The sequence below is a fragment of the Haliotis rufescens genome, unplaced genomic scaffold, assembly GCF_023055435.1.
Source record: "Haliotis rufescens isolate VD_foot unplaced genomic scaffold, xgHalRufe1.0.p SCAF_2, whole genome shotgun sequence".
In the NCBI taxonomy this organism is placed as follows: domain Eukaryota; kingdom Metazoa; phylum Mollusca; class Gastropoda; order Lepetellida; family Haliotidae; genus Haliotis; species Haliotis rufescens.
In genome coordinates this window covers 38,621,645-38,637,631 of record NW_025963890.1, presented here as the reverse complement: position 1 = coordinate 38,637,631, position 15,987 = coordinate 38,621,645, and the positions used below count along the sequence as shown (strand labels likewise).

The 15,987-nt window shown below is 41.8% G+C and overlaps 1 protein-coding gene and 1 long non-coding RNA gene across 7 annotated transcripts in view; one reads left to right on the top strand and one right to left on the bottom strand.

Moving 5' to 3' along the window:
• LOC124126338 overlaps positions 1-15,987 on the top strand; it is a 96,615-nt gene that overhangs the window by 60,047 nt on the left and 20,581 nt on the right. For all 6 annotated transcript variants that reach the window (XM_046489748.2, XM_048399937.1, XM_046489746.2 and 3 more), the window contains 5 exons: positions 9,612-9,703; positions 12,286-12,511; positions 13,746-13,870; positions 14,265-14,427; positions 14,752-14,898. In XM_046489748.2, coding sequence (XP_046345704.2) covers positions 9,612-9,703; positions 12,286-12,511; positions 13,746-13,870; positions 14,265-14,427; positions 14,752-14,898 — 753 coding nt within the window. The remainder of the gene's footprint in view (positions 1-9,611; positions 9,704-12,285; positions 12,512-13,745; positions 13,871-14,264; positions 14,428-14,751; positions 14,899-15,987) is intronic.
• Positions 96-7,319, bottom strand: LOC125382066. Its single transcript, XR_007222257.1, has 2 exons — positions 7,271-7,319; positions 96-165 (listed from the first exon to the last, which is right to left on the bottom strand). It is a non-coding gene; the product is annotated as an uncharacterized LOC125382066 (long non-coding RNA).

Here is a 15,987-nt window from a genome sequence, read left to right as displayed (position 1 = left end):
AATTATGTCAATACATATTTTGAGATCTCACACGCAGTCTTGATTTGGCAGTCAACGAGAATTCTAACCTTGGTTAGACAGTTTTGGTTTTGGTGCGTTGTCCCAATCTTGTGGCTGTCCGGGGACCCAGAGGGGCACCTGTATGGAGTATGAGGAGGCAGGGACCTTCATTTTATGAAGCCTGACCCCAGGGCGACAGATGGCCAAGTACACAAGGATGATTACATCTGGAAAAGGAGACCTGTGTGTGGCTCGACACAATGTTCAGTGCATTATGCAATGACGTGGAAGGAGGCGTGACGAATGACTTTGTACATAATGTGTACATAATGAGAGATTATTAATTGTTGACATGCATGTATTTGAAGTGTTGGAAGAATTAATGCCTTAAGATGTTAAGGTATTGAGGTGTTGATGTTGAGATGTATTAATGTGTTCTGATATTGATGTATTGATGTTCTGTCATTGATGCGATGATATATTGATGTATTAGTGGAGATTTAGAGATAGATTATTTGTACAAACTTAGTGTATGTATAAGTAGGGTTAACCTTAACTATTTGGAAAGTGTATGTTAGAGGGACAGAGGGTGTGTGTGAAGTGTGTGAAGTATGTGAAGTGTGTGTGAAGGATGTGAAGGATGTGAAGTGTGTGTGGAGGATGTGAAGAGTGTGAAGTGTGTGTGGAGGATGTGAAGAGTGTGAAGTGTGTGAAGGTGATAGTGGAAGGTAGCTGAATGGGTGTGAGTGAGTTGGATACATCATTACCAACATAATTCTTAATTTTATTTTAATAAATATATTCTTAATCCATATTTGGGTTGTGTTATTACTCCGTGTTGTGACATTTTTGGTTGCAGTGGTGGGATGAAAGATTTTTTTTGTCATACACGGAGTGATAGGTTGGATTTTGGCTTGAGTATCTGAAATTGCCTAGAATAACTGATAGGCGTAGATAGGGTATGTGGCCTAGTAGGATGTTTCCCAGTTATTCCATAGTGCCTTCAAGTGACTGTATGTACCGTATATCGCTGTGTATAAGGCGACCCCACGTATAAGACGACCCCCCTGTACACGCCTTCGAAATCAACCCAAAATCCTATACTCCGTGTATAAGACGACCTGGAATGAAGCACAACACAAGTGCGCACACAAACCTTATATATGCAATAAAAATTTGTTTATCTTGCATTTTTTTTTCTACGATGAATGGTCGCATGTGTAACTCCAGCACATGTTGCCATTTTAAGTTTACACGGTACGACACCAAATTGGTGCCCGTAAAATAAAATTCATTTATGAAGTAATAACATATAAGAGACAATGGTGAGTAATTTAATCGCCAATTAACTATTTTGTAACTAACTAGTCTTATATTTGCTTCACATTCAGCGTGTTTATTCCACAATCACTTATTCACACTGTCTCCAACAGTTGTTAATACAACTGTAAAAACAGCGGGAATTGATTTCAGCTTCACCGGTTATCACATGTTAGGTCACATGTGCAATATGCAAATGCTTACCAGTACTTCCGGCTCTCTACTCATGGATGTTGATTGTTTTACCGTGTCAGCTGGTTTGACAATCTGCATCGTGGCGAGGGTCATTTCAACTTTATTTGCAGAAATTATTAAACTTTATTCAAGGAAAAGAGATAAAAATCATGTTTATGTATGGAAATAGTTATTGGAACAGTTATTTAGGACGAAATGTGAAGTTTTATTGTCAAATGCTGGGCTGGCTATCGGACGCCGGTTGACATCGCCAGTGGAAAAAAATGTGAGATCTTCGACTCCGTGTATAAGACGACCCCCCTTCTTAACCCCCTCATTTTAGGTACGAAAAACTCGCCTTATACACAGCGATATACGGTAATCTGTTGATTTGTTGAGGTGTGACGAGTCTCTTTGACCCAAATACCTTTGATGAAGGGTTTCATTGGTTTACTTGGGGTGGTTATTGCTAGCTTCTGGTGTAGTCTGCCAATCATGGATTTGGATAAGATTTGTACATTAGGGAAGGAGTTCGGATACATCGGGGAAAATCTGCAGAAGTTTGTTCAGGATCAGGTAGCTAGAGAGGTAGCGAATTTAGAGAGAGATATGCGGGAGCATAATCGGGAGATGAGAAGGATAGAGAAGGAAGAGAAGGAGAAGGCTATAGAGTTGGAAATAGCTAAGTTGGAGAAAGATAAGGTTATAGAGTTAGAAATAGCTAAATTTGATAATGAGGAGAAGATGAGAGATGCAGAGCTAGAAAAAGTTAGGCTGGAAAAAGAGAAGATTATGGAATTGGAAAAGGCTAGGTTAGATATGGAGCTTGCGAAGACTAACATAGAGAAAGGTAAGCCAGATGTAGAGATTGGAACTAAGCAAGTGGGCGTACCGAAGATGCCTAAGATGCCACCTTTTGAAGATCAGAAGGACAACATAGATGCTTTTTTGCAGCGGTTTGAGTGAATAGCTAAAGCTCAATCTTGGCCAGAAAACCAGTGGGCTGCGTATCTCAGTACCTTGCTAAAAGGTAAGGCATTAGAAGAATATTCCCGGCTTGACCCAGATAAGGCAGAAGAGTACAATCAGGTAAAGGAGGCTTTGTTGAAAAGATATGAAATGACGGAAGAAGGATTTCACCAGAAATTCAGAACTTCAAAAACAGAGACAGGTGAGACCTTTACCCAGTTCATAGTTAGGATTGGAAATTACTTTACCAGGTGGATTGAGTTGAGTGGGACAGCAAAGACATATGCAGGGGTTAGGGATTTATTGTTGAGGGAACAGATTTTGAATACTGTTGGACCGAATCTTAGTATTTTCTTAAAGGAGAGGAAGCCAAAAACTGCAGACGAGATGGCTAAGTTGGCAGAGCATTTTGTGGAGGCTCGTGGTACCATTTCAGGTAAACCTAATAAGTCTTTCCCATCAGGTAATGATAAGTATAGAGATAAGGGCTCGAGTAGTCAAAACAGATCACAAACAGGAGAACAGAAGGAGTTGAAGGGGTTTGTTCCTATTAAGCAACGACGTTGCTTTAGCTGTGGGGAATTAGGTCACATATTTACGGTAAGTTGGGCAGAGCCAGTGTAATGATTGAAGAAGCAGTCAGTACTATTGCCAAGGGGGTAGACGTGGACATTGGTCATGGAGGAGCAGATTGTGAGTCAAACTCTCATGGTAATATGAGGAACAGTGGGGATGTTGCAGCAAGACCAATTGAGAGTGAAGCAGAGATGACGTCAGCTACAATGTGTGGTATGTGTGGTACTATGCCAATTTGTCCAGGGAACTTGTGTGGACAAAAGGTGAATGTCTTGAGAGACACTGGTTGTAGTGGCGTCATTGTCAGAAGCTCTCTTGTAAATAAAGATTGTTTGACCGATGAGTGTCAGAAGTGTCTCATGGCTGACGGCAGAGCTACTATTGTTCCAGTTGCTTGGGTTACGATTGATTCTCCCTTCTATAGCGGTACTGTTAGGGCAGCACACCCTTATTTGATGTAATCTTAGGGAACATCCCAGGTGCTAGGGCTTCTGATGATCCATTGCCGATGGTGGAGGAAGTTGATGTTGATGGAGGAGAGTTTGTAGCAGCTGTACAGACTAGGAGGCAAAGACAGAAGAGAGTAGAAGGAATGAGGCCTATAAAAACATTGAAATCTGTTGGTATGTCGCTTAGCAGGTCAGAGTTTATGGAGAAGCAGAGGAAGGACAGTAGTTTGGATAAGGTCAGGAAGTTGATAGATGAAGGGACAGAAAGACAAACAGCTAAAGGTGTGTCAAGGTATTTTGCAGATGAGGGTATGCTATATCACAAGTTTGTTGGCAAGAATGTTGGCAAGGAAGATCCCGTTATTCAGGCTGTAGTACCTTTACAGTTAAGGTCAGAGGTCATGAAGGTGTGTCATGAGTCATTGATGGCTGGTCATATGGGAGTAAAGAGAACACTGGATAGAGTTACTTCTCAGTTCTATTGGCCTGGAGTTCAGGGCGATGTGAGGCGTCATTGTTTATCATGTGACGTGTGTCAACGGACAATCCCGAAGGGCAAGGTTGGAAGAGTCCTGTTAGGACAGATGCCTTTGATTTCTACACCATTTGAAAGAATAGCTGTAGACTTGATTGGTCCTTTGTATCCAGTAACTGAAAGGGGTAACAGATACATCATCACAGTGGTAGATTATGCTACAAGGTACCCTGAGACAGTGGCTCTTCCAAGGATAGAAACAGATTAAGTATGTTGCTGAGGCATTGTTGGAGATTTTTAGCAGGGTCGGTGTTCCAAAGGAGATGCTGTCAGATATGGGTTCACAGTTCACGTCTGCTGTTATGAAAGAGGTAAGTAGCTTACTATCACTTAAACAGCTCACCACAACTCCGTATCATCCAATGTGCAATGGACTAGTTGAAAGGTTTAATGGCACCTTGAAAACCATGCTGAAGCGGTTGAGTGCATAGCAACCCCAAGACTGGGATCATTACTTACCAGCCCTGTTATTTGCTTATCGTGAGGTCCTTCAGGAAAGTTTGGGATTTGCTCCATTTGATTTACTGTATGGTAGGAAGGTGAGAGGTCCAGTTCAGGTTTTAAGAGAATTATGGACCAAGGATATCCCAAATGAAGAGACTAGGACTACTTATCAGTATGTTCTGGATTTACAGAACAGATTGGAGGAGATGATAGAGGTAGCCCATCAAACACTAAAAAAGGCATCAGACAGGTATAGAAAGTACTATAATGTGAAGACAAAGGTTAGACAGATGAAGCCAGGTGATAAGGTGTTAGTGTTGTTGCCTACCAATCAGAACAAGTTGCTGTTACAGTGGAAAGGTCCATTTGTTATAGAGGAGAAGTTTGGTATAGGCAATTATCGTGTTGGGGATAAGTTAAAGACTTATCACGCGAATCTGCTGAAGGAATATGTGCAAAGGGAGACAGTAGGTAGTACTGTTATCTGTGATGTAAGAGTCAGTCTTCCGCAATATGTATGTACAGGATTGATCGATGTGCCTGAGACTACAGTTGAGGTCAAACATGAGTTTGATATGCCTGAGATTTCTTCACCCAATTTAGAAGCTAAGGAGACGTATCTAGATGTTGATATATCCGCAGACTTGACAAGTGTACAGCAGGCAGAAGTAAGAGCATTGTTGGAAGAGTATGCAGATGTACTTACTGATTTACCAGGCAGGACTAATTGCATGGAGTACAAGATCAGGTTAACCAGTTCTGATCCCATTAGGTCTCGTCCTTATCCGTTACCTCATCACATGAGAGAGGTGGTTGCATCAGAGGTACAGTCAATGTTGGACTTAGGGGTAATTGAACCATCTGATTCCCCTGATGCTTCCCCAATTGTGTTACTCAAGAAACCGGACTCGACTTATCGATTTTGTGTAGACTTCCGTCGGATTAACCAGTTCACAGTTTTTGACTCAGAGCCAATAACTTTGACAGAAAGTTTATTCACTCGTCTTAGCAAATGTAAGTTCTATTCTAAAATTGATTATTTCAGCGTTAGAAATTGGCACTAGTCCTGTAGTCCTTACCAAACTGCCCAATAGTAAAGGTATCCTAAGGACTAGTAGAAATTGGCCCATTTTAAGGGTTTTGCTATATGTTATCATTGTAAGGACTAGTGGACAGAAACAGTTAGTTTCTAACCCTGCATAAGCAAGGCTTATTGGCAGATTCCCATGGAAGAAGCAAGTAAAGCATGTACAGCTTTTGTTACGCCAGATGGGTTGTATCAATGGACTGTAATGCCATTTGGAGTTGTGAACGCCCCTGCAGTGTTCACGAGGTTAATGAGGAAAGTGCTTAGAGGGATAGCTCTTGTGGATAGCTACATTGACGATATTTCAGAGGGGACAGAGGAATGGTCTGAACATATGGACAGCATAAGAGCCGTTTTCAGTCAGTTACGGCAGTACCATCTCACAGCTCGACCCTCCAAAATGGTAATTGGGTACCATACACTGCAGTTTTTAAGCCATACTGTTGCTGAAGGTAAGATTTCTCCAGACAGGAAAAGATTAGACAAAATCCTAGAACTGTTGAGGCCTACCACAAAGAAACAGGTAAGAGCTTTAATAGGTCTTACTGGATATTATCGCCGATTTATCCAAAAAATTTCAGCTACTGCGGCACCCCTCACTGATTTAACCAAGAAAGGTAAGTCCAATATAGTTGAGTGGACAGAGAGTCATGAAAAGTCATTTAAAACTCTCAAGGATCTGATGGCCAGTGCACCTATACTCCATTAACCTGATTTGGACAAGCCATTTCTACTGAGGACAGACGCCTCAGATGTAGGTATTGGAGCAGTCCTTCTGCAGGAACAGAGTGGTGAGAAGTTTCCCATTATGTATGTCAGCAGAAAATTACTTGACAGGGAAAAGGCATATTCGACCATTGAAAAGGAGTGTTTGGCCATTGTGTGGAGTATACAAAAGTTGAGTAGATTTTTGTATGGAAGGGAGTTTTTCCTGGAGACAGATCATCAACCACTTGTGTGGATGACGAAGGCTAAGTTGGCAAATGGGCGAGTTATGAGGTGGGCCTTAGCTTTGCAGACATACAGATTTTTCATATGGGCAGTCAAAGGTGTTGAGAATGTTGGGGCAGACCTCCTGAGCCGTTGTCCACCATAAGTGGTTTAGTATATCAGTCAAAATTCCATGTGATCTTTTAACTGTAATGTAACTGTTCAGTCAACAGTTATCTGGGAAGGGAGGTATGTCAAGATCACAATGTATATATTTCTCTGAAGTTGGTTTGATTGTATGTGTTAGAGTGTGGTTGGACTGTATGTAAGCTGTGAGCATTGGAGGTGTTATGTAAGATTGCTTGGGTCAGTAGTGAAGTCTTTTGTTGTATGAGCTGTGTGATTGAATGGGTATTTAAAAAGACTGTGAACTGAAATTCAGTGCAGTCAACGAGAATTCTAACCTTGGTTAGACAGTTTTGGTTTTGGTGCGTTGTCCCAATCTTGTGGCGCAAGTTACATTTTATTTGAATATTGTTTATGCTTATATTCTTGTAGCTTGATAATGTATATATATATATATGTATTATGTAAAGATAGAAAAGTAAACGGATGTAAGAACATAGTCTTTTCATCGTAAATTACGTCAATACATATTTTGAGATCTCACACGCAGTCTTGATTTGGGAGTCAGCAAGACAGTTTTGGTTTTGGTGCGTTGTCCCAATCTTGTGGCTGTCCGGGGACCCAGAGGGGCACCTGTATGGAGGATGAGGAAGCAGGGACCTTCATTTTATGAAGCCTGACCCCAGGGCGACAGATGGCCAAGTACACAAGGATGATTACATCTGGAAAAGGAGACCTGTGTGTGGCTCGACACAATGTTCAGTGCATAATGCAATGACGTGGAAGGAGGCGTGACGAATGACTTTGTACATAATGTGTACATAAATAGAGGTTATCACGCGAGTGTGTTTGGGGATGGTAAATATCCTGCATTAGGAATAAACATTGTATTTAGCGAGCCTTGGCTAGCTAAATACATAGTGTTTATTCCTAATACAGGATATTTACCATCCCCAAACACACAAGCGTGATAACCTCTATATCATATAATGTCATGCTTTAATTCTGTGCTTTAAAATCGCTATCCCTCTCTCACAAACATTACCGAAACATTGCGAGTTTTCCTGGAATGCGCGCATTAATATTTATTACGTCACAGGGTAAGTGATGTGTCAGTTGGACACTGACAGTAGCCAATATAGTTCCAACTGAAATCTGTTTCTTATACAGTGGCAAAGCAATATATAAGCAAAACAACAGTTGTTTTTAATTGCCTTTCGCTGCAATCCATCGGTCTGTCCGCTAGAGTAACTGCCCTTTGTCAAAGGGAAGCTAATCTAACCCTAGTCTATGAGACGTCACGGGCACGGTCAGACGTTGTTGACAGTCGGTCTGTCCTGTCATAACGTTAAGAAGTGTAGTCAGATGTACACACAGCGACAAAACCAAACAAGGTAACAATTCAAACATATTTCGGCCAAATCCAACTATTTTAATTTGTGGAGAAGGTTTCAAGTCGCAGAGGTCTACAAGCACAGATATTGCTACTGATCCCGCTTGGCTAGGCCTCGCACCCTCGCAAAATTGTTTCGAAATTTATACCTCCAAAGTTGCCAAAACTTATAAAATGCCTTAGCTACGTCACAGTTAGACACTGATTTTCAGTATATTAGACTGTTCTTTTGATAATGATAGCAATTATCCCTGTTGTTTATCCAGATTCCCGATGGTTAATTTTGACTCGATCGCCGAATGACGAGGACGACGCCATGTTTGTTTATAAACAGTGAAAGTAGTCCTGCTTGACCTTTGATATTTGCATCTCTATCCGCATATGACCCCAACGGATATCGTTTTTATCCATTGGCTTTATCCTGCCGAGAAACCTGCCCATTATATGATAATGAGAGATTATTAATTGTTGACATGCATGTATTTGAAGTGTTGGAAGAATTAATGCCTTAAGATGTTAAGGTATTGAGGTGTTGATGTTGAGATGTATTAATGTGTTCTGATATTGATGTATTGATGTATTGATGTTCTGTCATTGATGTGATGATATATTGATGTATTAGTGGAGATTTAGAGATAGATTATTTGTACAAACTTAGTGTATGTGTAAGTAGGGTTAACCTTAACTATTTGGAAAGTGTATGTTAGAGGGACAGAGGGTGTGTGTGAAGTGTGTGAAGTATGTGAAGTGTGTGTGAAGGATGTGAAGGATGTGAAGTGTGTGTGGAGGATGTGAAGAGTGTGAAGTGTGTGAAGGTGATAGTGGAAGGTAGCTGAATGGGTGTGAGTGAGTTGGATACATCATTACCAACATAATTCTTAATTTTATTTTAATAAATATATTCTTAATCCATATTTGGGTTGTGTTATTACTCCGTGTTGTGACAAGTGGGCTCAACATACTGGTATATATTGTGTTTTGCTATATTAAAACTTTTGACATAACCTTTGCGCTTTGACCATACAGAAAGCTGAAGCTTCAGCCATTACCATGATTACCGTATTCGACGTTATAAGCGCCCCGCTTTAATAAGCGCCAACGCCGATAATTGCTCATATATTGGCTAGTGAACAATCCAAATTAGCACCCCTTCCGATTGATCAATGTACACAAGACTTATTTATTCGCGTATAATACGCACTCGTGTGTTATATGCACCCTTAATTATGGGATATTAAATTCTGGAAAAATATATCTGTCGTATATAAACATTTCAGGCTGTCAGCATAAACCACGTAATTTATCTTTCAACTCTGTTTTTTCCACCAAAATACTATTCTTATAAGAGCCCTCTTATTTCTAATTTTGAGAGCGCCCTGGGCGCTTATTACGTCGAATACAGTAACACTTAACAAATATTTGAATATCAATGGCGACAGCAACTTTGTTAAGTGTCTGTCTTTGTTGACGTTTAAACTTTTGACTACATTTACCCTGTCATGGCACTTTTTTATGACAATTTAAGTCTTCTTCTTGATTTGAAAAATTGTTTGACTTTTGAAATGATACCTGACATATATGTACATTACTTGTGGGATTTCTTTTCAGTCCCCTCATTTGGTGCCAATCTCACTGGAGGGAACTACTTGTCACGGAGATGCAGCAGCAACAACCTGAGAAGCATCTACATTTATCTGAAGGTTGGTCTCTATGTTCTGTTCACCGAGAGTGTCTGCCATGGACGTTCTTGGTGGTCTTAGACCTGTGGATGCACATGCTTGACTCAGATCTGAAGATGAACATGCGCTTGACTCAGATCTGTGGAACCACATGCTAGACTCAGATCTGCGGAACCACATGTTAGACTCATACCTGCGGATCAACATGTTAGACTCAGATCTGTGGATCCGCATGTTAGACTCATATCTGCGGATCAACATGTTAGACTCAGATCTGTGGATCCACATGCTAGACTCAGATCTGTGGATCAACATGTTAGACACAGATCTGAAGATGAACATGCTAGACTCAGATCTGTGGATCCACATGTTAGACTCAGATCTGTGGATGAACATGTTAGACACAGATCTGTGGATCCACATGCTTGACTAAGATCTGTGGATCCACATGTTAGACTCAGATCTGTGGATCCACATGTTAGCTCCAGATCTGTGAATGAACATGCTAGACTCAGATCTGTGGATCCACATGTTAAACTCAGATCTGTGGATCCAGATGCTAGACTCAGATCAGTGGATCCACATGCTAGACTCAGATCTGTGGATCAACATGTTAGACTCAGATCTGTGGATCCACATGCTTGACTAAGATCTGTGGATCCACATGTTAGACTCAGATCTGTGGATCCACATGTTAGACCCAGATCTGTGGATGAACATGCTAGACTCAGATCTGTGGATCCACATGTTAGACTCAGATCTGTGGATCCACATGCTAGACTCAGATCTGTGGATCAACATGTTAGACACAGATCTGAAGATGAACATGCTAGACTCAGATCTATGGATCCACATGTTAAACTCAGATCTGTGGATCCAGATGCTAGACTCAGATCAGTGGATCCACATGCTAGACTCAGATCTGTGGATCAACATGTTAGACTCAGATCTGTGGATCCACATGCTTGACTAAGATCTGTGGATCCACATGTTAGACTCAGATCTGTGGATCCACATGTTAGACCCAGATCTGTGGATGAACATGCTAGACTCAGATCTGTGGATCCACATGTTAGACTCAGATCTGTGGATCCACATGCTAGACTCAGATCTGTGGATCAACATGTTAGACACAGATCTGAAGATGAACATGCTAGACTCAGATCTGTGGATCCACATGTTAAACTCAGATCTGTGGATCCAGATGCTAGACTCAGATCAGTGGATCCACATGCTAGACTCAGATCTGTGGATCAACATGTTAGACTCAGATCTGTGGATCCACATGCTTGACTAAGATCTGTGGATCCACATGTTAGACTCAGATCTGTGGATCCACATGTTAGACCCAGATCTGTGGATGAACATGCTAGACTCAGATCTGTGGATCCACATGTTAGACTCAGATCTGTGGATCCACATGCTAGACTCAGATCTGTGGATCAACATGTTAGACACAGATCTGAAGATGAACATGCTAGACTCAGATCTATGGATCCACATGTTAGACTCAGATCTGTGGATGAACATGCTAGACTCAGATCTGTGGATCCACATGTTAGACTCAGATCTGTAGATCAACATGCTAGACTCAGATATGTGGATCCACATGCTTGACTAAGATCTGTGGATCCACATGTAAGACTCAGATCTGTGGATCCACATGTTAGACCCAGATCTGTGGATCCACATGTTAGACCCAGATCTGTAGATCCACATGTTAGACCCAGCCTGTAGATCAACATGTTAGACCCTGATCTGTGGATCAACATGTTAGACACAGATCTGAAGATCCACATGCTTGACTAAGATCTGTGGATCCACATGTAAGACTCAAATCTGTGGATCAACATGTTAGACCCAGATCTGTGGATCCACATGTTAGACCCAGATCTGTAGATACACATGTTAGACCCAGGTCTGTAGATCAACATGTTAGACCCTGATCTGTGGATCAACATGTTAGACACAGATCTGAAGATCCACATGCTTGACTCAGATCTGTGGATCCACATGTTAGACTCAGATCTGTGGATCCACATGTTAGACCCAGATCTGTGGATGAACATGCTAGACTCAGATCTGTGGATCCACATATTAGACGCAGATCTGTAGATCAACATGTTAGACTCAGATATGTTGATCCACATGCTTGACTCAGATCTGTGGATCAACATGTTAGACACAGATCTGAAGATCCACATGCTTGACTCAAATCTGTGGATCCACATGTTAGACCCAGATCTGTGGATGAACATGCTAGACTCAGATCAGTGGATCCACGTGCTAGACTCAGATGTGTGGTTGCACATGGTGGGACTCACATCCTTTTTGGATCTTAGATCAGTAGTTTCCTGTAGATGATAGATCTTGGGGAGCAGTTTTAGAGTTCCATGTTGAATATAAAACATTGTCTGTATTCACACAATAGTCTATGTAGACATAGAGGCTTAGTGGATGCATCTTTTAGGAGTTGCGTCCTTACCAAGGACTTTGTGTGAATAATGTTGTTAAATTTTTGTCCTGATTGGTGGATGGTACTGAGTATTGATGCCCAGACATTTCTTTGCAAAATCCTACAGCTGCATTATATTTGTCTCTAGCCCCCGGACAAGCAGCACCAGAATGGTCGCTTGACTTTCTTCACAGCATCAGCCGTACCATCTGATGGCAGTAGCAGCATCACCAAGCCCAACCTCCCTATATCATCCACCACTGTGCAGTTTGAAGGACTCAAGTGCAATGTTGATTACAATGTAGACGTGTCTGTCTCCACAGCTATAGGTCCATCCGTCCCAACAAAGCTGCACATTCCCAGAGAGGGAGTCGGTGAGTGAAGTGTTTGCTTCTCTGAGGACATGATTCAGATAATAACAAGGTGGAGTTGTAAGGCTCTAGAAACTAGTTTGAATTGAAAGTTTCAGAATCTGGGGTAGAGCTATAGCGAAGTATCGGAATCAGGGGTGGAGCTATGGCGAAGTATCGGAATCAGGGTGGAGCTATGGCGAATATCGGAATCAGGGGTGGAGCTACAGCAGGGTATCAGAATCAGGTGTCGAGCTATAGCAATGTATCAGTATCGTGGGTGGAGCTATAGCAGGGTATCAGAATCAGGGGTGGAGCTACAACAATATATCAGTATCGGGGGAGGAGCTATAGCAGGGTATCAGAATCAGGGGTTGAGCTATAGCAATGTATCAGTTTCTTGGGTGGAGCTATATCAGGGTGTCAGAATCAGGGGTGGAGCTATAGCAATATATCAGTTTCTTGGTTGGAGCTATAGCAGGGTGTCAGAATCATGGGCGGAGCTACAGCAGTATATCAGTATTGGGGGAGGAGCTATAGCAGGGTATCAGAATCAGGGATGGAGCTACAGCAATGTATCAGTTTCTTGAATGGAGCTATAGCAGTGTGTCAGAATCAGGGGTGGAGCTATAGCAATATATCAGTTTCTTGGTTGGAGCTATAGCAGGGTGTCAGAATCATGGGCGGAGCTTCAGCAGTATATCAGTATCGGGGGAGGAGCTATAGCAATGTATCAGTTTCTTGAATGGAGCTATAGCAGAGTATCAGAATCAGGGGTGAAGCTATAGCAATGTATCGGTTTCTTGAATGGAGCTATAGCAGGGTATCAGAATCAGGGGTGGAGCTATAGCAATATATCAGTATCGGGGGAGGAGCTGTAGCAGGGTATCAGAATCAGGGGTGGAGCTATAGCAATGTATCAGTTTCTTGAATGGAGCTATAGTAGGGTATCAGAATCAGGGGTGGAGCTATAGCAATATATCAGTATCGGGGGAGGAGCTATAGCAGGGTGTCGGGGGAAGAAACTGAGGGTGTCGTTTAGTTTAATTAGAAGGTGACTTTGGAAGGAACATGATCAAATGTGCACCCCCTGACCAACCTGACAGAAAATGTACATGACAGTCCATATTTTCTTGTGTACATCTCAGAAACAAATTTAACTTATTTTGGATGGTTTTCATAAGCTCCCTGTATGTTGTTCAAAGTGTCCAGGCTGCTATGACGGTGACTATGAATGTTGTTTGTCCCTGCCTTGCAGTGGAGCCGCCCACCAGTGTCCGTGTGCCGTATAACTCCACGTCAGTGCGGGTGGAGTGGAAGTCAGATGTCCAGCCTCGACACTGGACTGTACTCTGGTGCCAGGGAAGCAAAGATTTGTGTTCGGTAATTATGTAGAAGGTTCATACTCTAGACCTTCAGGACCAGAGCCTTGTTCACAAAGCGAGAGAAGTGCTATAACTGTTGTAAATCCTGTATTGAAGGAAATGAGAAATGTCTTCTTTCACCTACCTACCTACCGAGCATTTATGAACACCACAAGAAATTAAATCAGCAGACCTCACAATATGTATACATTGGTAGCTGCTGCAGACAATTGGTCTGTGTATGCCTGTATGCCCTTTGCTGTGGACATTTGGTCTGTGTGTATGCCTGTATGCTGGCCTATATGTATGCCTGTATGCCCCTTGCTGTCGATAATTGGTCTATATTTTGCCTGTATGCCATGTATGCCTAATACATAACTGCTGTGGACAATTGGTTGTGTGTGTGTTGTCAGGGAGACCTGGACTGGTTGATTGTGGATGGCACCCAGAGATCTGTTGCTGTGCCCTATGCAAGGTTCCAAGAAGATGGTAACATGTTTGCTGTTTCAATGACAACTGATGAGGGTGTGAGCAGCCAGCTGATGTGGAGTTACTGTGTCTATGAGGAAGCCAAAAGTATGTGGGCCAGGAAATTTACGATATTTCAATTCTGTATTTTTTACGAAAATTATATTCTAATACGTGCTTCCAATTTCAAGGCCCCGCTAAATCTGCTTAACATGTGAGATTAATATGTATTTGAAGCCATGAACCCTCCCATATAGGTATTTCTTGTGTATTTCCTCAGACAGACTTTCTTGTGTATTTCCTAAGACAGACTTGTGAAAGCCGCAATGCGGCACTATGAATGAACCCTGTGATTGCTACAAGCTTACATTAATTAGTCCTATTAGATGCAGGTAAAGTGGTTGTATTTCTCATGACATATTCACTGTTTAGTCCCTGAGAAGAAGCCGAGTATCCAGGCTGTCAACCCCCAACCTGACCTGGGGCTGACTGTGACATGGGCATCAGATGAGTGTCCTGAACAGACCCTCATCACCCACTACATCATTGAGTACTGCTACAATAACTATACAGCTTGCAGTAAGTCTAACGATTGTCTTCACCCACTACGTCATTGAGTACTGCTACAATAACTACACAGCATGCAGTAAATCTAACGATTGTCTTCACCCACTACATCATTGAGTACTGCTACAATAACTACACTACGTCATTGTGTACTGCTACAATAACTACACAGCATGCAATAAGTCTAATGATTGTCTTCACCCACTACGTCATTGAGTACTGCTACAATAACTACACAGCATGCAGTAAGTCTAACGATTGTCTTCACCCACTATGTCATTGAGTACAGCTATAATAACTACAATAGTCATTGTGTACTGCTACAATAACTACACAGCATGCAGTAAGTCTAACGATTGTCTTCACCCACTACGTCATTGAGTACTGCTACAATAACTACACAGCATGCAGTAAGTCTAACGATTGTCTTCACCCACTACGTCATTGAGTACTGCTACAATAACTACACAGCATGCAGTAAGTCTAATGATTGTCTTCACCCACTATGTCATTGAGTACTGCTACAATAACTACACTACGTCATTGTGTACTGCTACAATCACTACAGAATGCAGTAAGTCTAACGATTGTCTTCACCCACTATGTCATTGAGTACTGCTACAATAACTACACTACGTCATTGTGTACTGCTACAATAACTACACAGCATGCAGTAAGTCTAACGATTGTCTTCACCCACTACGTCATTGAGGACTGCTACAATAACTACACAGCATGCAGTAAGTCTAATGATTGTCTTCACCCACTACGTCATTGAGTACTGCTACAATAACTACACTACGTCATTGAGTACTGCTACAATAACTACACTACGTCATTGTGTACTGCTGCAATTACTACACTACATCATTGAGTACTGCTACAATAACTACACAGAATGCAGTAAGTCTAACGATTGTCTTCACCCACTATGTCATTGAGTACTGCTACAATAACTACACTACATCATTGAGTACTGCTACAATAACTACACAGCATGCAGTAAGTCTAATGATTGTCTTCACCCACTATGTCATTGAGTACTGCTACAATAACTACACTACGTCATTGAGTAATGCTACAATAACTACACAGCATGCA